The 21,576-nt window shown below is 47.2% G+C and overlaps 2 protein-coding genes across 3 annotated transcripts in view; one reads left to right on the top strand and one right to left on the bottom strand.

Annotated features, from left to right (window-relative positions):
• The window catches only part of TRMT61A (tRNA methyltransferase 61A), a 29,469-nt gene extending 23,599 nt beyond the window's left edge, over window positions 1–5,870 (bottom strand). Inside the window, exons 1-2 of the mRNA XM_014957405.1 lie at window positions 5,763–5,870; window positions 2,744–3,108 (exon numbers count right to left, since the gene is read on the bottom strand). Of these exons, the coding sequence (XP_014812891.1) occupies window positions 2,744–3,074 (331 nt within the window). The 5' untranslated portion in view covers window positions 3,075–3,108; window positions 5,763–5,870. The remainder of the gene's footprint in view (window positions 1–2,743; window positions 3,109–5,762) is intronic.
• Window positions 5,871–10,324: 4,454 nt separating this feature from the next.
• CKB (creatine kinase, brain) lies at window positions 10,325–18,541 on the top strand. 2 transcript variants are annotated; one of them, XM_014957522.1, is made up of 8 exons: window positions 10,325–10,421; window positions 11,371–11,583; window positions 12,715–12,869; window positions 13,709–13,841; window positions 14,744–14,915; window positions 16,624–16,747; window positions 17,456–17,645; window positions 18,175–18,541. In XM_014957522.1, the coding sequence occupies exons 2-8, from the start codon at window positions 11,391–11,393 to the stop codon at window positions 18,351–18,353; spliced, it is 1,146 nt and encodes a 381-aa protein (XP_014813008.1). In that variant the 5' UTR covers window positions 10,325–10,421; window positions 11,371–11,390; the 3' UTR covers window positions 18,354–18,541. The 2 variants fall into 2 exon arrangements, with proteins under 2 accessions (XP_014813008.1, XP_014813009.1); XM_014957523.1 differs by lacking the exon at window positions 11,371–11,583 and adding an exon at window positions 12,042–12,229 and having other exon boundaries at window positions 10,351–10,421.
• The last annotated feature ends 3,035 nt before the right edge of the window (window positions 18,542–21,576 follow it).

Genomic DNA, 21,576 nt, shown 5'->3' with positions numbered 1-21,576 from the left:
CAACACACCAAAAAAAAAAAAAAAAAGATTCAGCTTATTCCTTTATCTAGACAGTGGCTGCATATGCAATGAACACAAATGGGATCAGAGTTACCCGATGAGAATTAAAGTTTCACACTACCAGGCCACCCACAGCAGGTATTTTAGCAGATATCTCAAGTAGCCTTTAATTTTGGAAAGACTGGGTTGTTAAAGACTGAATAGGAGTAGGGAATTCCTCAGGGCAGGGACCAATAATTTCAAGAGATCTTAGCTCCAGTAATGGTACTAAGTTTTTAAATCTCAACATACCTTTATAAATTAGAAATTAGCAAGAGACAGAAAAAGGATCATATTCCTACACCTCCGTCATGAAACATCAGGCAGATGCTGAGTTCCCTTATAGCCTCTCTATTGAGTATGCTTGGGTCCTTTAAATTATGCATGCACTGCTGACAAGCTTGCTTTTTATGTATTTATTAAAGATTATTAAAAATAGTAAAAACTGTATTAATATGTTTATATCATTTATGAAAAATCATGACTAATCAATTTAAGCTGCATAATTCGAGCGATATAAAATTAAGCCTTCTGGTTATTCTACTGAATTTTTATAATTGCACACAAAAGGTCATTTATACCCATATTCACAGCATTACATTTCACAGAGGGTATTTCATCTTACTTTGTCGATCCTTTCTTCATACAGTTTTGGAGACTAATCCACAATTCTGCTTGCTTACATAGGTAAATGCAGGGCATTCTTCCACGGCCTAATTAGTAAGACAAGGAGAAGAGCCCCACCTCTTTACAGTGCCCACTTTGCCAGGCTGTATAGCAATTGTGTATATCACTTCAATTTCAAATAATAAAAGACAGAGACCTCCATGCTAATTAGTGCTCAAAATACATCTAAAACCAGCAGTGGCAGGAAACAGACTCAAATGTCATTACTAGACCAGATTTCCTATCTTGTTTCTATTAATTGCCATTGGGCTGGTTCCGTCTAGGCCACACAAGGTTAATCTAGAAATAACGATTTTGGATCACTGAATAATGCCTAATTTAGGATGGCACCAAAGCAGGTTACATCATCACACTAGAGGCTCCAGTTGTCAATACCTGTACAATTTTTAAGTCAAATCACCACTTCTGGTCAGTTGTCAGCAAATATGCAGTAAGATCTCTTGCTTCGAGGTTAACCAGATGGATTTTATGCAATACTCTTTCTTTGTTTTTTGTGAACCGTGAATCCTTCAAGCAATACAAGCACAACTATAGTAGTAAAACCATTCACTTTTCCTGGAAAGGTTAAATTACAATACTTGGACAGCATAGGCATTAAAATAAACCTGGGGACAGTTTCCCATTAGCAAAAAGGATTGATTGTGGCTATGACTTTGACTCGTAACATTTTTTGGAATCTGAATAGGTTACCTCATCAAGTGTTTCCATCTCCTAGTTGTTTAGATAAATAAGCTTTAAAACATTTTCATTCTTTCTAGGTACCTGACATTACTGAAAACATTTTATGTGCAGCTATATTTGCCTATTCCAACTGAGGCAGGACATGGAGCAGTTTAAATCTCCCCCATAAGCGGTGTTATTTTTCCCATCCTGTCTAAACATAGCAGGGAGAGGAAGAGGTGAAGAGCTGCCCAATTAACAATATGGCTACTTCCCCTGACAAACCTAAAGGTGCCCGATCATCCTACAAACCAAATTATAAACTCATAGGACCTAACCATTTTAGCAGTAGCAGAGGCTTCTGCATAGCTTTGCCTGTTTCAAGTGCTGCTATGCAGCACCCAGCCCCATATACCACCTGTTTCTTAATTGGTGCAACTGGATGCAGAGATAAGTAGTGTTTCAGTTGGGTTGGAAAGTGGTCATTATCCCTGAAAAGCTGCCCAAAATTATGCTTGGGTGGGAAGAGGAAATGTTAAATCCAAGAAAGCACAGTGCATCACAACATCGTCATGCTGGTCTTTTGCCACATCTATGCTTGAGAGGGAAGTGTACGAAACTGCTTCATAAAAACACTCAAAGCAAACAGCCAGAAAAAAAAACCCAAGGAATAACTACATCAGCTTCTATTTTTTCAAACTACAGAGATGCAATCAAATCAAGCAAGCCTCATACTGCCTGCAGTCATAAAGGCATTATAAACTGTATATAACCAGGAAAATACCTATTAATATAAAATTTCACTCCTTACTTGCAAATCAAGCAAAATCATGGAAGCCGTACGTAATAAATTAAACCAAGTTTAGAAACAAAATACAGCCCTGTGATGAACACATCACCCATTGTATTATACAGCTACCATGATTTTGCATGCAGTTGCAGTGCTACAAGTGGATCACACATTGGAAAATGAAATATATGAACTTACGTGGTATCACATTACATAAATTTATTTCCCTTATTAGCTCAACACCCTATCATCACAGTCTTTTCACTGGGTTATCAGAACTCTGTTCTCTGAAACTGTAAATTCAAAGCATGCATTTTGATTGAGATCATGTATTTAAACGTATTTTTGAAGTATTTAACATGTTTCAGAAAAGAGAAGGAGAAATGTTTATAGATTTGTTTTAAGAAGATGGACTAATCAAACACATACTCAAAGGTATACCGGTATGTGAGGCCAGCGCACTGAGGTAACATTACTTGTTGAAGAAATAGCAGATGTAAAGATAAACTTATTTTTTAAGTGCTGGTGTTAGTTCTTAATAAAGGATTTCAACATATTAATTATTACCTGATTCACATACTATGGAGCCTGGCTTCAGTTCTAACATCATGGTGATTATAGAGATGTCAGTGGAATATAGAATCTGCGTCCTGTGTGGAAGATTCATGGTCCATAGTTCTGGAGTGGGATGAAGAATAAACACCCATCCTCCTTTACTGCAGGTCACTTTGGAGCCATACTTCTTGCCGATGAGGTCTGTGGAATGCCTGATGACCCCATACTTAGTCTGAGTTACAGTGCCATGCTGGACTTTCACGGGAAACATGGATTCATGGCCCAAGAACACAATAGCTGTGTCACCGTCCTTTATAGTATCTCCATATTCAACAAAACTCATTGTGACAGTCTTGCAGTTGGCTGGTGGTTGTCACCTAGAAGAGAATAAGTATGTGAAAGAGAGTTTTGCAGGATCACAATGAAGCTGAAACTTCAGACATAAAACCAACTCTTTATTTTATCCAATACAGAACAAGAGCACACTGTGCAAATAAGACGTTAGCAAGAGAACTCCATGAAGTTCAGTCTCCCCCGCTGCACTCTTGATCCAATTAAAATCAATTGAAAGGTCCCACAGATTTGAATATAAGTAGTATTTTTCCTGTTTTATGATATGTGTTAAGGAAAAAATTAGGAAATACGTTGTAATTTACTCAGCTTGTTCCCCAATACTACTGAGAAACTAGCAAGGCAGTATCAGTTTCAGCTCTGTTCAATTCCAGTTCACAAGCTTTCAGAGTATGTTGTAGTAGCAACTTTTATTTCCATCTGCTGGCTTATCCCTTGGTGATTTACAGCGTAAGACAACTGTTACCTGCCTTGGATATCAATGACTAGTTATTAGGACCACTAACAAAAGTCTACTCAAAAGTTTTCCAAATGAAGGTTTAAAGATTGAGTAAAGGTAGTATCTGCACTGATTTATGTGTGAATTTGACTGACTGTAGGGAAAAAAGAATATTGTGGCCTTTAATTTGCCATTGGGGGTGCAAAGTAATTGCATGGGAAGTGATCTGTGCTGCAACTAAACGTAAACAACCATTTGGAAGCTAATGCAAACTTTATCCTTTTATCACTTCAGCCCCATGGTCTCAGAGCTGCTTAGAGAATTGCAATTAAATTTTGTTGTTTTTGAGAAGGCAAGCTAGAAATCAGAAGGCAGCTTACAATGAAACCTGGCATTGGCTTTCAGGTAAGGCAGCTAACTATCTAGGCTGCAGGTTGATCAATTCGTGGAAGGAATTGTTTAATGAAGTAATGCTGATCTCAAAGTTTGAAATTAAAACTATAACAGAAGGCTTTGTAAGTCAGATTTCCGGCACTTCTTCCATGATTAAAAGCAGGGTTGCTTTTAGTTTCAGAATAATCATTTGATTCCAGTGCTTTTGTCTTCAATGTGTGACAGCTTGGTCCTGCTTCATCGTTTTTATTAAAAACTTTTAGTTCTCAAATTTGTCCATTTTTGTTGACCAAAGCTCACTGTAGTTCAATTTGCTGCTGAACAGCTAGCTTTATAATTTCTCTGCCGCAGTCACTGAGACAGATAAATAGATGTGCTTGTGGTCAAAACTTCCAAAGCTTATGACATACTTATTGCGAAACGTATTCAGATACCAAAGCAGAACAGGCCTGTCTGGACATATGGAGAAATAGTAAAAAGGGCATCCCATGAATTCAGAAATGTTTACATACTGGACTTTGTGAAACAGTACAAATGCTTAACTGTGTTTTATAGCTTGCACCTTATGATTATATTCCTGTTCTTAATCTTTCATAAATGACACTTGTAGTTCCTCTAGATACTGTTAATGCAATGTAGTTTTCAGCTCTTAGAACATTTGAAAGGAGCTCAACTGTAATCCATTTCTTTCACTATTTAGACTGCAGTTAAACCCATGTGCAAAAGCAACATTCCTGCAGCATGTCTGCAGGGACAGAGAGAATTAGTCTCCCTTTGATTAATTACACAAACTGGCTTCCAGTTTCTTTGCCTTCCTTTGAGCCACTACACTTTGCACAGCTAATTGTCACAACAGTGTGTTCTGACATCCCAAGTTACAGATCTCCCAGGCTCACATCTCACCTGGCATGTTATATTCATGCACTTGGGGTAAATTTGGGGTCTGGGAGGACTTCTTCTTCCACCTTATGGGAAGGAGCACAGTGATCTACAAGCACTCACTTTCACTCATTTTCAATCATTTTCCATTCCCTACCAATGCAAGGCCTCCATGCTCTGTCTCCTTTACTCTCTGGGTAGCATGCAGATGTCTTGGTACAGCATTACTTTTGCCACACAGTGCTGTGGAGTGGGAGTGGGAAGAAGGTGAGGCAGTGCCTTGTGGCAAGGCGTTAGGGGGCTATTCCATGGGCTTGTCTCGACTTTACATTTCCCATGACTCCAGCGACCTAAACTCAACGGCCCAGGCGATCCCTCGCAGCCTCACCAATTAAAACCACTACAATGATTCTGTGTTCCCTTCAGCCAAAACCCAGACGCACCTCTCCTCATCCTGACCAGCTTCCACACAGACCTGGCAGGCTGCCTCTTCCCTGAGAAGCCTGGCTGCTTGACAGGGCAGCGGGGTAAACCTCCCGAGGAGGAGGAGGAGGAAGAAAAGGAGGCAGGCATAGCTGCCTCACCTCCCCGGCAGCACAGGCTCCCCCCCGGTAACACGAAGGCCGGTGGGTCCCGCTGCAGAGAGTTTGTCCCCGGTGGTGGGGCCTCCCGCCCTCCCCGGGCGCTGTTTGTCCCCGCGCCCCCTCAGCTGCAGCCCCGCTGCCCTGCCCGTGAGGAACGAACCCGGCAACCTAATGGCTGCTGCGGGCCGTGTCCAGGGCTGACCCCCCGGACAAAACCAGGCAGGGAAGGGGAGGGGAGAGAGCCCACCGGCGTGGCGAGAGGAGGGATCAGCCTGCAAACGAGCAGCGTTAACCCGTGGCGGGCGGGATTCAGGGCCCCCGCCGCTCCTCAGGGCCTCGCATCCCCCCAGGAGCCACCGGCTCTCCCCGTCCCCACAGCCGTTACCTTTGGGGGCTGAGCCCCGCCAGCAAGGCCCGGCCCGGCTCTCCTCACACGCGGTGCCCGCCCCAGCGCCTCCTTCCTCCCCGGTCGCAGGCTGCTGACGCTCCCGCCTCCCCGCCGCCTCCGCCCCCGCCAGCTCTTGCCTGGAGCCGGCGAGTCGCCGTCGTCCGTGCCCGGTGCGGGCAGCCCCGGCTCCCGCCGCCCGTCCCCTCAGCGCTCCTTGCTGTGTCCGTGAAGGGGGGGACCGGGACGGGCGACGGTCGCCGACTGCCCTCACCACCTCGCCCGTCCCCTCAGCCTGCCCGCCCCAGCTTCCCGTCCCCTCAGCGCTCCTCGCTGTGTCCCTGAGGAAGGGGGACGGTCACCGACCGCCCTCAGCACCCCTCGCCCAGCCCCGTGTGGCTCTGCTTCGGCGGGGGGCGGCGGTCCCTGGCGGCTGTGGGGCCGTGAGGGGGCAGAGGGGCAGCCGCCCTCTGGGTGAGAACTCGAGGGGTGCCTGTGGATGACGGGTCGCTATAAAGAGCCACGATGGGGATGGACGGACCCAGCAGGAACTAAGGTTCTTCACCCATGGAGCCCATGGAGCCCTGAGGGCTGCCACCAGCAAGGGTGAAGCCCCCTCCCCAGGGAATGGCTCTGCCTTTGCCATGGGCAGACCGTGGGCAGCCGGCTTCTAGAAAGTTCTACCTTCTCTGCCCCCCCCGGGCCGCCTGCTCTGGGGGAAAGGCCGCTGAGGGCCGGGCAAAGCTCTCCGTAAGGGTTTGGTAAGGTTGTAGGAGAAACCACAGTGTGGGCAGAGAAGCAGGGGAATTGTTATCTCAACCCCAAATAGCGTGGTACTGACTCCTGCTTCTCCTGCCTGGTGTTTAGGGCTGAGGTGATGCGGTGGGCCCCGCGCGTCCCGGTGCTTCGCAGGAGGATATCGCCTCATCTTCTGCTTCCAACAAGCCCAGGCCGCCTGGCACAGGAGGGGTACGGGCACAGCAGGGAGTGTGTGAGTCACCCTGGACACACAGGTAACGTTCCCTGGCTAAATCAGATAACCCTCTGCAGGGTGCTGCCTTCACCAGTAACCTGTAACGTACAGTAGTGGGGAAAAAGTCATCCTTCCCTCCACCATCAAGAACACAGTCATGGAGAGCCGTTTATACGACAGCTTGTAATTTTTTTTTAATGAACGTGATTCCATCAAGTATGAGGGAATTTTTGCCCGTTGCCTTCAGTGGGAACATTTTTGTTAGGCTGTTGACCTGCCCATATCATAATTGCAGTTAGTCTTTGTTATTTAGTTATGAAACTCTCCTCCATCTAATCTAAACATAATGTATGCAGTTTCAGAGGTTTCTTAAACTGCGAACTCCTACTCAGCTGTTTTTCTGACTGGCAATTACTGTGCCTTTATATTTGCACCTACCTTGGATTTTTTGTGTCATTTTCAGTGTCATTGGTTATATTTGTCATTGTTTATGTTCTTGTGTCCTTTCTTTCCCCATGATGAACTGCTGTTCATGTCGCTGTGGGCCTGACTGTATGTGAGATCAAGACACTCAGCAACTCCTCGTTTCCACAGGCACTCAGCTCGCTGGAAATGATCAGTAATTTTCAACTGACTGCCTGAGCAGTGTGAAAAAATACACGAAGGGTAATAACCAGGCAAATATATTTTAAGTGATAAATGTAAATGGGAAGAGAAGTTTTATTTGGGAAGTTAAGCAGATGCAGCTATAAGCTGCCGATACCTGAGTGTTAACGTTTCATTTCAAAGTTCTGTTCAGTTGTCAGTTAGGAATTAGAAACAATTCAATTGTATGTAGCAAATCACTTTCTCTTGCTATTTCCCAATTTGGAATATTCTAGATTTTCAAGATGTTTCTCCCCTAATTCTTCAGGTTCACCTTACGTTCACACGAGTAATTTCAGAAGACACATTCAGTTGCTAACACCCATCTCCTCTTGCAGTTGTACACCGCACAACATTTATAATTAAGCCTCTTAGGAAGTTAGCTGCACTGCCCATGATTAACTTCCCTTAATTCTTCATTGTTAAAGCTCAGGGCAGAGATCTCTGGAGTAATCACCCCACCTTTCCATCCTGAGCTGCAGAGTGGCAACCCAGGGTATAAATCAGTGTGCACTAAGATAGCGTCCCGGCACGGAAAGTACGTCTTGGTGCCTTTATCACAGTCTAACAGGCCATACAGGCTTATCCGAAGCAAGTATTCTCTCAGCAGATGAGCCAGATAAAAGGGCTGATCAGAGCCTGTTGACACACAGCACGGCATCTATAATTAAGTCACTGGGGAAGCTGGGATGGGATGCCGTAACAAAGGTCGGATCCAATTTACACACAGCTTTCAGCAAATCTTAAAATGCTGCCTGGGTAAAAACCCAGTGAGGTAACCACCACTTTCTGACTGACTGCGTGCTAGAAATTTGTCAAATGGTGGTGAGGGAAAGGGGGCGGAGGGTGCGCTGCTTATTCCATGTGTGAATTGGGGATATTTTGGTTGTTTTCCGCCAGTGGCTCTCCACCTCTTCTTTTCAGACAAAAGTTTTGAAAAGAAGAGGTGTCTGTGTGTGTTGGAAGTGCTGTAATGAATGGCACATTGAGAACACTACCAGCTCGTAATAACCATAATGACTGGTATTCCCTGTTCTGCAAGACTGGGAGGGAAAGTGTAGCCAATGGACAGAAATTGACCCTTGGATTTTGGCTCTCGAGGTGACCTTGACTCCACGTATCTGCAGAACAATTATAGTACAGAACAGCCCATGGCTTCTCTGTTTGTGTGGCAACAGACGATGGAATAAGACAGAAGGAGCCTTCAGTACCTACCCTGATAATGATTTTTTTTGTGAAGAAAACCACCACAAAATACGGTGTCATGTAAGAAAATGTTCTTAGTTTTATTTCTATTGTTCTAAATTAAAAGTAAAACCTGAGTGGTTTGCATTAAAAAAAAAAATATCCACAATCAGAACTGCGTTTTCAGCTGAGGTCATCCAGCAACGCTACATTTATTTTGAGGACTCTGGGTACGATTTTACACTTCCGTTCATTTAATTCTTGCTTAGCGATGGCATCATACGCAATTCGCACTCGTCTGAAGCATGAGCCTTGTGTGAAACTTGTGAAATGTAGGGGTGGGTTCTGTGAGGTTGGGAAGGCAGAGGAGACCTCGAGAGAGGATTTGTCCTTTGATCTGGGAGATGAGAGACCAGACTCGCGCAGATGCCGGGCCCTCAGCTTCCACTGGAGATCTGTGTGCTCAGCATCTCCCACTATCAGACCTGGAATAACTGGGAAACCTGGACGGCAGCCCAACGCCGCGTGCATTTTTATTTGAGGCGGTCTTTAACGCTTTTGATTTTGTAACGATTCCCTCTCTCTATTTTATTTGTTTCTAAATCCCGAGCTGTGCAGCAGAGCGCGTCTGCTTGCCGTTTTGGGGGGTGAGGGTCCCAGTGGTGGTGCTGAAGGAATTGCGGTGGGGAAGGAGCTTCTGGTGGTGTCTCCTGGAGTTCCCAGCTCGTGTCAAACAGCAGTGCTGCCACTCAGGTCCGCATTCCCACAGAGACGGACAGACGGACACCCTCTGTTTGGACAAGAGGATAAACACGGGTTCTGTTGCAGGAAACACACGTCAGAGGAAGATAAAGACACTATTATGTAAAGGTGAAAGGCAGACTTAAGATAATCATTCAGAGTCTTAGCGTATTTTATTTCTGCAAACAGTGGGATTCTCGGCTGCACCTGAGCTTTGGGACAAATCCTGCCTGTTCCTACGTGGGGACTGGTGGGACTTGGTGTTTCCATGAATTCCAGGTGAGCTTCAGGAGCAGTGAAGCCCAGCCGTCCCGCTACTGTCCTCAGTGGGAATTCTACCACTTACCAATGTATAAAATTTAACACTTTTTTTTTTTTGGGACACGAGGAGAGCGGGACACTCACTGTGTTTCACACACCACCCCTCCCACCTCCTTTCCAATTAAAACTGTTAAAATGAGCCCCCAGCTTCGTGGGTGCCGCAGGGCGAGTGGCAGGTCCTTCCCTCAGACCCATGGCTGTGGCGTTGCCTTTGGCCAAGCCAACCTGGGGACAGTTAGTCACTCACACGACTGGGGCCGTGCCACCCCTTGTGCTACAATGCCCGTATTTTGGGGCTGGCGGGTTATGACGCCTGTTATCCAACCCTCAACCAAGGTGTGAGGCCTGAAGGGCCGTGTGCCCCTGCTGCTGTGCAACGGCACCGCCACCCGTGGACAACCCTTGGCCGATGGAAGGCAGAGAAGGATTTTCCACACAGAAGTCCGCGTTTCGCGAAGTCGCCGTGTCCCCTCCGCCGCGGGGAGCGGAGCGGCCCCACAGCGGGCCCCGCACCGACACCCAGCCCCACAGCCGGCCCCGCACCGACCCCCGCCCCACGACGAGGCCAAGCAAAATGGCGGCGGGCCCGCTGCCGGCTAGCGACAGAGCGCTAGCCCCGCCCACCCGCGCGTGGCCCAATGGAATGAATGGGCTATAAATAGCGGCCAATGGGGCGGTGGCTCGCGCTCTATATAAAATAGGCGCGGCAGCAGCGACTGGGCTCCACTCCGGCTAAGGCAGCGGCGGAGTGCGGACCGTGTGTGGAGGTCCTTTCTTTGGCTGCGGAGTCCTCGGTAAGTCCCGGGGCAGCCGAGCCGTTCTTCAGCTCTAAAATAAGAATTTTTTTTTTTAATTTTTTATTTTATTTCATTTTCTTCACTGTGCGGGGTGGAGCCGGTCCGTCTGAGGAGGGGGAGCGGGGCGGCGGGGGGCGCGGCGCGGGTGAGGGGCGCCCGGCGCGCAGCCGGGCCGGGGGAGGCGGCGCGGAGCTGGGCGCAGGTGCTCACCGGGCTTGCCCCCAGCTGGAACGGCCCCCGCTCTAAAACCAGATTAACCCGGTATTTAGCAGGGTAGTTACATATGCTCGCCCCAGCCAGGTCCCCCGAGGGAGCCGTCTGTTGTATAATGGCTTGTTGGATGCTTCCCGCCCCTCCGCTCCCAACGCGGGGAAGCAGCCGGGGTTCCGCGGGCGGGGAGGGCGCCGAGCGGTATCAAACGCCCCTCGGAGCGGGGGCGCGGCGGGTCCTTCGTCCCTCTCCCCGCTCCGCCCGGTAGCGGCGGGAGGAGGCGCGACCGCCCGTTGAGGGCATCGCGGGGCTGCTCCGCTCACCTGCCGCCCCGGCGGGGCCGAACCCTCCAGCCCCCCGGACACCCCCCCCGATCCAACCACCACCCATCCCGCCCCGTCGCCGCTGGCGGGGTCTGTCCGGTTCCACCACGGCCGCTCCGTGCGACCTTGGGCGCGTCCCTTCACCCGGGCGGTTCCCCGGAGGAGTGGGGAGAGCCCCTGCCCCGGCGGCTGGGATGTTGAAGGACAGGGCAAAGCTGGTGGAGGTGAAGAACTTTTTTTTTATTCTTTCCTCCTTCCTGGCTCTTGTGAGAAGGCGTTGTGACAACAAAGGTGTGAGAAGCACGGGTGGAACAGCAGGCAAGGTGACCTTGCCTGGGTGCTGGGCATTCCCCCGGTGTGTTTCGGAGGCCTGCCAAGCCCCCAGTGATAGGCTTCCCTTCTTTCTCCCCTAGTGACTGCGGTAGGGTCAGCCATGCCCTTCTCAAACAGCCACAACCTCCTGAAGATGAAGCACTCTGCTGATGATGAGTACCCCGACCTGAGCGTTCACAACAATCACATGGCCAAAGTGCTCACCCCGGACCTGTACAAGAAGTTGAGGGATAAACAGACTCCCAGTGGATTTACGCTGGATGATGTCATCCAGACTGGGGTTGACAACCCAGGTAACGGCTGGGGACCGTTAGATCTGCATAACTATCTGTTCTCCCTCCTTAATGGAAGTGCTTCTTGACAACAGCACCCAAGGCTCTTGAGCTGCTGAGAGGCAAATATCGTAAAGCATTGAGAGACAGCTCTAAAAGCATAGCTGTGTTAAAAGAGGCCTTGTTCTATCAAGCCATGCTCCTTTCTGTGATCTGACACATCAATTCCCAGATACTTCAATTATGTAACTGCTCTGCTAAATACTTCCAATCTGAACAAAAAAAAAAAAACAAAACCACCCCAAAACCCAAATGCATTCTAATTATAACACAACTCGGGGGGGAAATGTGGGCTTACCTGGCTGTTCTGGTCTGTTCCTATTCCAAACCGGTTATGTGATATTTTCTAGCACTTCTATGAAAAAAGGGGGAGCAGATGTGTTTACATGTTAACATTACAGTATTTATTTTTACTCTAGCAATATCAAAATGGCCCAACTAAATAATCAGAGACTGCCTCCTGATGAGGAGTACCCGGACCTGAGCACCCACAACAACCACATGGCCAAAGTTCTAACCCTGGATTTATACAAGAAACTGAGAGACAGAGTCACGCCCAGTGGCTTCACCCTGGATGATGTCATTCAGACTGGGGTTGATAATCCTGGTAAAATGCATTGAGAATATTCCGTGTGAGCCAGCTGAAGTAACTGGTGCTTTTGAATACGGTGACTTGAAACTAATCTTGTGGAGGTGGTATTTATGAGCAGACTACAGCAATGCATCCCTGTCTGTAGCAGAAGGAACAAAAAGCAGAGCATGCTTGCTTACAGCAAAGCATGATTCTTTAGACGTAAAGTTCTACCCGGTGGTCTAAATTGGCTAGAGAAGCTGGATTTGCTGTGCAAATTTGTCCTAAACCAAGCTTGATAAATGAGCATGGTTTAATGGCAACAGCTGTGGGTTTCCATAGCACTGCATTTGACTAACTGGATGAAGCCTAAAATGTAGGGTGTCTCCAAATGTTTTTATATAAGAATGCGTTTCTAAGTGACTAGATCTGCCACTAAGGAACTTGCCTGGTTAGTGCTGCGCTGGAGTACAGCCAAACATCACCCAAACTTAGCTCTTCTGACTTTGTTACCACTCCAGGCCATCCCTTCATAATGACAGTAGGATGCGTAGCTGGTGATGAAGAATCCTATGAGGTGTTTAAGGAACTCTTTGATCCAGTTATTGAAGACAGGCATGGTGGCTACAAACCCACTGATGAGCACAAGACCGACCTGAATGCCGACAACCTGCAGGTATAAACTTTTGATCAATTACTGGTGCCTCCTGGTCTGAGGACTGGGTAAAGTTGTTGGCAGCTGCCCAAACTGATTGCTCAGGCTCTGTCCCCTCACTGTCACACAGCACAGACCCACGGGCTGTGTTCAGTGTGGTCAGACTTACAGGCTTGCTGCTGCAGGATGTTAGTGGCTGGGTAGAACCAGGCAGCAGGGGTTTGCTTCATGTGCTGTAACGTAGGTCACACCAAGTGTGTTCAATGTGTATTTCCATGAACTGTGGGCTGTAGTGGTCAAGCTAAACAACACTGTCCTAGCTTTCTAGGACTGTCAGGCAACTTAACACTTTCTACTATCAGATCTTGGATCTTAAATGTCACCTGGTGGTCTCATACTACAGAATATACATTATTGTGGCTAGAATTAAGGATTTCTGTAGCCTCTAGGAATTCACAATGCAATGTTGATTGGCTAGTCATAGGTCATATTGAAAATAAGAGACTTTGGCTGACAGTAGTGAATAATTCTCATTTGTGAGAGTAAACACCTACCTAAACCACAGGGGTTTGCCTTATTTTGATCCCTCTAGATTGCAAATCTGAATGAGTAACAGAAGCCCAGACTGTAGTCTGAAGTGGAGGTAAAACTGGAGGTCTGGTGATACCTCTGGCTTCTAGCACTGCTTAGTAGCTGTAGCCTTAGCCTCAAAACACGGGTTGTGTTAAAACAGGTACCTGAGCTAAGGCTGAAGAAAATAGTCCTGAAGTAAGACACCGCTTAAATGCGTGAGAGCTCCATGTATTCAGGGTAGGTGTCCTGGCAGCAAGGTTGTTCTCACTGGTTTCCTAATTTTGTAGGGAGGTGATGACCTGGATCCCAATTACGTGCTAAGTTCCCGTGTCAGAACTGGTAGAAGCATCCGTGGATTCTGCCTTCCCCCGCACTGTAGTCGAGGAGAGAGGCGGGCTATCGAGAAGCTCTCTGTTGAAGGTAAAGTGAGAACTGGGTGCATCAGGAGAACTACTTACGTCCTTTGCGTGAGAGGTGTTCTCTGCAGTTTGAAAATGGAGGCAGTTGGCAAAAGCCACCTCCCTTAAGACTGAACATGGAGCCTTCCTTGGAAAAGGCTCGTTACATTACAGCTGCCTCAGCACTGCAGTGAGTAGCTGACAGCAAGAGCATGTCAGAGGGAAGTTGGGACTGCATTAAGTTGACCTTTGTTGATCTTGAAAGCTTCTTTCTGTGTGTGTGGGGAAAGAGGGTTAGATCATGGCTCAAACCTGAAATTGAGTGGGTATGTAGCAACTTCAGGGCTTGAGTCATGGTTGCAGTATTTTGTGGCTGCTTTTAATTGACTTTCATTAGTGTTTAGCTTGCTCAGAGGTGTAGCCTTGTTCCAAAAGCTGATGAGAGTAAGTCCTAGTTTTCAGTGGAACTCCTCAGCTGCAGGTTTTTTCTATTGCCTCCCAACTCCATTAAGTGAGAGGAGTGGATACACTCAAGGTGCAGTTCTGGAGACAAAGTGCAGTCGTTCCAAAACCTCTCAAGGGCAAGGTAACAGTCCTTGACTAGAATAATACTGTTTGTTATACTCATGACCTTGATTCTCCTTGGAAGAAAGTACTCTGCTTCTGCAGTTTGGCAGCAGTAATGATTCCATACTGTATGTGAGGGAACAAAGGTTACTTGTGTAAGCCTGGAAGGTGCAGACAAATCACCTGATACTGCCCTAAGTGCTGTAATGCTGCAAAGGCATTGCAATTGCAGATGAAAGCAAGGGAGGAACCAAACCCAGCAGATGAGACATTGCTGTATTTTGTGTGTGATCTCTGAAGTGCTGGGAATGTCTAGCACCTTTGGTCCTGTACTAAAAGTGACTCTCTCTCTTTCAGCTCTGGGTAGCCTGGGAGGTGATCTCAAGGGGAAGTACTATGCTCTGAGAAACATGACTGATGCAGAGCAGCAGCAGCTGATTGATGATCACTTCTTGTTTGACAAGCCAGTTTCTCCTCTTCTGTTGGCTTCTGGGATGGCACGAGACTGGCCTGATGCCAGGGGTATCTGGTGAGTGTTCCTGGAAGGGAAGAGTTGCATGAAGTCCCTGCAAAAAACCCCAAATCTTGCAGTTTTGTTTTTTGGCTCGTACTGTTGGGCAAAATGGCAGCTTCTGAACTTGTATTACTGAATGTAGTGACAAACTTGTGTGGTGTCCTGTGGGGAAGCTGCATCTAAACCAGCAGAACTTGGAGAAGTGTTATTATGCACCCCATGGGGCTGGTAGGACCAAGCCAGCTTGGTGAGCCTGTAACCAGAACCTACCCAGCACAAGTTAGGGAAGCACCAGGCAACCATTGAATCAGCTTAGGAAAGTAGATCACTTCTAAAGGGATAGATGTGCCACTACATTCAGCTGTTGTCCCAGGAGCTTAGAGTAACTTGTGGTAACAAACCATAGCCTTGCCTTAGCTCAGACTTGATACTGGATGCAGAGTTGCTCCCTTATAGCCTCATTGCTTCTGCTTGCAGAAGCTGGTTCATGCTGGACTGGTATGGCTTTACCTGTACTAGTGATAAGATTTGCCCCCCTGTCTCCAGAGACTCGAGGACATGAGTTGACTGATGCAGAGGTGTGGAATGGAAGGATTCTGCTTGTCTAGATGTAGGTCACCTACATAAAACTCTGCATCTCGGGAGCTTCTGCAGCATAATTAACTTGCTCCCTTGTAAGCTAAGGGCTAGGATTTTATCAACTGGAATACTCCAGTCTTATTACTGTAGCTGCTTCAGTACAAGCCAGAGGAAGCACGCTTTGTTTCTGTAGGTCACCTTTGAGATTGCATCATCTACCTGCAGATTGCCAGCACCAGATAGCACTGTCATCTGAGCATGACTAATCTAAAAGATGGGAGTGTAAAGTCTCAGTGTTGTCTGCATAAGTAACTTTCCTCAGGTACTAGTTAATTTTTGATCCTAATCAAGAAGAGAAGTTATCACTGTGATTAATATTGACAGTGGTACTTGCTTCCAGCTGCAAGGTAGGGCAAGAAGGGGGCCCAGTGGTGTTCAGAGGTTTTTTTTTTATAGCATCTCTAAAGAACCCTGATCTAAAATGAATAGTGAAAACTCAGCTTAGTTCTCTGATGGGTTACGAAGTGCAGTTTAACAGAATCTGACAAAATTCTGATAAAAGGCTTTGTTATACATTGTCAACGTGGTGTCATTACGAGCATCACTATACAGGGCTGCCTCAAAGTCTGTTGAAAACTCAGCTTAGTTCTCTGATGGGTTATGAAGTGCAGTTTAACAATCTGATGAAATTCTGATAAAAGGCTTTGTTACACATTGTCAACGTGGTGTCATTATGAGCATCACTATCAGGGCTGCCTCAAAGTCTGCACTGACACTGTTCTGCAAACTCTGTTGAACAGATATAATCTTCTAAACTGTAAACTCAGACCACAGGTGAGCTGGGGGTGTGACTGGATTTTAGGATTTGGTACTGTAAGACTGGTTAATGTCATGTTACTGCTTATTCTGGCCTGTTTAGATATAGGCCAATTCAGACCATCTCTTGAAAAGAACAGGATAAAAACTGCTAGCTGAACTCTGTTAGGTCCTGCATGGACAAAAGAGGTAAGATTAATTTATTTGAGGAAACAGCTAGATGAGCCTCTCAGAATAAAAGCTACAATGATGAATAATTTGGTGCTATTACAGTTATCTTAAAAATGTCAGGTGGGACAGACAACAAGTTGTTTGCCTTGTCTCCTAGGCACAACGATAACAAGACCTTTCTTGTCTGGATTAACGAGGAGGATCACCTTAGAGTTATTTCCATGCAGAAAGGTGGCAACATGAAGGAAGTATTTACCCGCTTCTGCACTGGGCTAACACAGGTAAATCAATATTGCCTGAGCTGTAGGTTCAAATGGTACATGTTTCTCTGGTTGCAGCTGAAAATGTGAACTCTCTGGAGCCCTATGTGGTGGTGCTTCATAGCTTGGGTCTCTGGGAGCACCCTGATGAGGTCCAGAGCTGTGAGGGCTCTGGAACACCCTATATTGGCAAAGCACTGTGGCTGTGAAATCTAAAATACGTCCTCTGATGTGGCACCCTTATCTGAGTGTCTAAACTGTACTTAAAAGAATTTCTACATGGTTCTATAAATCAAACATTGAGATACCCAGGGCGGGGGGAGGAGAAGTTGCTTGAATGTGGATGGGCAAAGCTGGACTGAAGTTTCTAAGCTGAAGGTTCTTCTCAGCTTCTAGCTTTGATATGAACTTGAGCCTTACCAGCCCCTTCCCTAATCCTAACCGACGTGCCAGCTTGACATGTGCTAAATCAAGCTTCCCAACGGATAGGGACTTCAGATTTTTGTAGTGGAGCTTAAACTTAGCCTGTCTCACAAGATTAAGGCCTTAAAAGCCCCTTGATGGTGGCCCTTTTTTCCAAATGGAGGGGGCTTATGTGACTGACTTAAATAGCTGCTCAAACTGTTGTGATGGTTGCTATGTAACTGAAGCTGTAAATGAGCACTAATGGATGACCTACATCCTTCAGGCAGAGAACAATCTCTAAACATTCATTCTCTCTATTTATAGATAGAAAATCTCTTCAAGTCCAAAAACTATGAGTTCATGTGGAATCCACACTTGGGCTACATCCTGACCTGCCCATCCAACCTTGGAACAGGGCTCCGTGCTGGTGTGCACATCAAGCTGCCCAACCTTGGGAAACATGAGAAGTTTGGAGAAGTCCTCAAGAGGCTGCGGCTGCAGAAACGAGGCACAGGTGAGAGGTGAAACAGTGATGCCCCAGTCAGGCTGCCCCAAAAAACCAGCGAAAACCTGTCTACAGCCAGAGCTGTGGCTTGGTTCATGGTGGCCAGTGGCTGTCAGACCATCCAAAAGCTTCCCTTGTAAAGCACATGAAGAGAACAGAGCCTTAAAATCTTAACCTTGGAGGAGCTGGGGATGCAAAGTGCTCTGCTTATACCTTACTATATCTGGCCATATAGGTATGCCCTTTTGTGAGGTATTCTGAGCACTGAAGAAGGTGATTGTGGTGGCAACTCTTCTGTTGTAAGCAGGGATGGGAATCCTGATGTAACTTCTGGCTAGGAAATAGTTCCAGCTGCAACCACAGGTTGGGTTGTTCATGGGTGAAAAGCTGGCATGCTCAGTAGCCCATGTTGACAGCAAGAGCTGAGTCTTGTTAGGGAATTGTCCCACTGTGTTCCCACCTCAAGCTGGTGAGGGAACAAAGGTGGACTCTCCTGTTCTAGCTGTGGTTGTTGTACTGACTGAATCTCTTGCTCCAGGTGGTGTGGACACCGCTGCTGTTGGAGGAGTGTTTGATGTCTCCAATGCCGATCGTCTTGGCTTCTCTGAGGTGGAGCTGGTGCAGATGGTGGTGGATGGTGTGAAGCTGCTCATTGAAATGGAAAAACGCCTTGAGAAAGGCCAGTCCATTGATGACCTCATGCCAGCTCAGAAATAAAGCACTTTATTCTCATGCTTCCTAACTTATTGGATGAATAATAAAATGTCACTCCAATTCAAACCCTTGGGGTCAGAGCCCACTTAGTTACACTGTAGAGAAGTCTTCCATCCATCTGTGTTAGAGTTTATTTTTTTGATGGTTGAGATGTTGCTGAAAACTAAATAAACTGTTGTTTTGGTCTGAGATGTCTTAGATGTGTTAACTTGAATGTCTTTGAGATGTGACTGGGTTTCCTTAGTTATGCTAAATGGGCTGGTTTTGTGTGCTAGCACACCTTCCTGGCTGCGCCGCTGCAGTCTGCTGGAGTTGGAAGTGGTTAAAGCAGTGTCAAAAGCGAACCTTTTAACTTAATTGTAGTTGCTGTAAACTTGAGAACTAGTGTTAAACGTGAGTCACTGCAACCATGCCCTACCTCCAAGGCTTTGACTTGGTGCATCTGCTCTTGGGAGCTGTAAACTGTCATTATCCTGACGGCAGGGAGCCAGGCTGACTCCTGGAAGGGAGGGGGGACACATCTGGGTACAAAGGGCTTGTACTGTTCTCAGACAGGTCCTCCTGGGGCTGCAGGGCACTGCTGTGTGGTTGGGCTTTAGCCTGTAACAATACCCACACCAAGCTATTTTGTGAGGACAAGATCACATCTTTCACCTGGAGATGTGCAGGGAGTTGGTGTAAATGGCTAACTGCTCTTTTTTGGGAGTAAAGAATGAGATTAAATTTAAAGAACTCAGGTTAAATCCATACTTTTCTCTGTGTGGTTGCAGCACAGCCAGGGAAGAGATGGGGGCTGTAGCTGCCATTACAGGAAAATACCAGGTGACTTTAGTATTCTCCAGCTGACTCCTGTTTGCCCAGGCACTAGTTGTCCCATGAACCTGAAAACAAGCAGTATAGTCAATTAAGACATGCTAAATAGTTGGTTTTTCTTCCAAAGTGGGTCAGGCTGCTCTCTGGGTGTGAGCTCAGTGTTGTATCATGTAGGTCCGTTCTCCAGAAGGGCTGTAGTTGGTGTACAGGTGTGTTTGTGATGTGGAAGCACCATGTTATTAACCTACAAGAGGGACGTTTGCCAAAAGTATTGCATGGGTTGGAGCATTGGACCCTTAGAAACAGCAGCTTTTGCAGCTCCTGCCACCTGGGGAGCAGAGGGCACGTGTTCAGCAGCTCTACCTGCTGCTAGAACCTGCCTTTTGGAGAGGGAGCGTGATGAGAGGTGGATGTGTGGCTCTGCAGCGTGCAGCTTTATGTGGGTGCCTGCAGATAACTGGAGCTTTCTTTTGTCGAGGCTGTGATGCTTGGAAGGCTGTGATTGCAGGCTGTCACTTAGCTGAAGCGATGACTCCAGTTGGGGTAAGCTAATTCGATTTCGGTGAGGGAAAGGCTGAGAGAACATCTCAGATGAGGTTGTTTTGTTTTTTTTTAAATTATCTTTAATATAGCTTTTTGTGTGATTCAGATTTAACCAGGTGGGAGGAAGGGAGATCACGTGTAAGAGTTTTGTTCTGTGCCGGGTGATGTTCCCGTGTTTGAGTCAATCAGAGCAGGGATTCTTCTCTACGGGGCTTGTGAGGGCAGGGAAGGGAAAATGGTGCAAGAGGCAACCGGTTGGTTCTCTGTGTTCTTTAGATCCCCCTCGCTCTGTGCTCCGTGTCACTGTTCACAGAGGCTTGGCAAATAGCTGGTGCTGCATCTTGTAATCAGAGCATGGTGCCTCTCCTCAACACGGCGTCCTTACCGCGCTCACAGCAATTATCTAATGGAAGGAGGTGCCTGAAAACATGTCTATTTTTTTCTAGCTACATCAGCCGGACTAATAAAAACATCTCACTCTCCCTATGCATCTTGTTTCTCCTTGTCCATCAGAGCTGCTACATCTCTCTTGCTTTAGCCCCTGGGTCCCTGCAGTCTGAGGCAGGACCTGTAGCTGACTAAAAAATTACGGTCAAAGCAGCAAGTTAGTCTTTAATGCTTGCATCCAACTAGAAAATATTTCTTTGTAATTGGTTTTCTTTCCCACCCACCACCACTGCTGCGTTCCCTCCTGTTGCTGCCATGAGGACCAGTGCGACCGTGCTTTTGTTTCAGCTGGTACAAAGTGATGGAAAATATTCCAGAGAATGAACGTGTTGCGGTGAAAGGCTGGACACAGTGACCTACCCCAGCTGGGACTCTCTGGAAGAGAAGACTTAAGGGGGGATCTAATCAATGCATACAAATACTTAAAGGGAGGGTGTCAGGAGGACAGGGCTGGTCTTTTTTCAGTGGTGCCCAGTGACAGGACAAGAGGAAATGGGCACAAACTTGAATAGAAGAAGTTCCACCTAAACATGAGGAGGAACTTCTTCACTTTGAGGGTGGCAGAACCCTGAACAGGCTGCCCAGGGAGGTGGTGGAGTCTCCTTCTCTGGAGACATTCAAAACCCGCCTGGACAAGTTCCTGTGCAACCTGCTCTGGGTGGACCTGCTTTGGCAGGGGGGTTGGGTTAGATGATCTCCAGAGGTCCCTTCCAACCCCATATGATTCTATGATTCTATGACTCACTAAAAACCTGTGATCCAGAGAGAAATTAGACCTCCCACCTCTGCACCTTGAAAGCTTTGGTTTGGTTCTCAGTGTTACTCAACATGGTGCAGATACCGTGGCCGTGGGGCCTCGTCCCTCAGGCACCTGAAATTGTGCTGGGCAATGGGAAGGTACCGTGGGCCAGGGGTGCCTCGGCCTTAAACCAAGGGGAGGAGAGGGAGTTCATCAGTTGCTGCTGTGCTTTATATGGGGCGACCTTCTGCCAAAGCCCTAATGGGCCGACAGCTCGGGCTCAAAGAGTTGGAGTCAATGGGGTTCCATCAGGCTGGCACCAGTCACCAGCAGGGCTCCCCAGGGCTCCATTTTAGGTGCCTTTTAATGTTTTTCTAAATGATCTGGATGGAGGAATTGAATGTGCATTGTTTGCCAATGCTAATAAAGTAGGAGGTGCTGTGGGCTCTGTCAAGGGTAGAGAGGCCTTCCAGAGAGATCGGGATGGAGTGGACAGCCGGGCAGTCACGAACTGTATGAAATTTAACAAGAGGAAGTGTGGGATTCTCCACCAGGGATAGGGTCACTCTGGTTATACAAACTGGGGGACGAGAGGCTGGAGAGTAGCTGTGCAGCGAGAGATCTGGGCATCTGGGTTGATGGCAAGTTTGAATATAGAATAGAATCATAGAATTGTTTTGGTTG

The sequence above is a fragment of the Calidris pugnax genome, unplaced genomic scaffold (assembly GCF_001431845.1).
Source record: "Calidris pugnax isolate Ruff unplaced genomic scaffold, ASM143184v1 scaffold211, whole genome shotgun sequence".
NCBI classification, from domain to species: Eukaryota; Metazoa; Chordata; class Aves; order Charadriiformes; family Scolopacidae; genus Calidris; species Calidris pugnax.
This window is presented reverse-complemented; position numbering and strand designations above follow the sequence as displayed.

Bases quoted from the DNA above. Each gene is read 5' to 3' on its own strand.
- CKB (XM_014957522.1), top strand. From the start codon at position 11,391: ATGCCCTTCTCAAACAGCCACAACCTCCTGAAGATGAAGCACTCTGCT. The intron at 13,842-14,743 runs GTAAAGTGAGAA...TCTCTCTTTCAG, and splicing joins CGAGAAGCTCTCTGTTGAAG to CTCTGGGTAGCCTGGGAGGT. The intron at 17,646-18,174 runs GTGAGAGGTGAA...CTCTTGCTCCAG, and splicing joins GCTGCAGAAACGAGGCACAG to GTGGTGTGGACACCGCTGCT.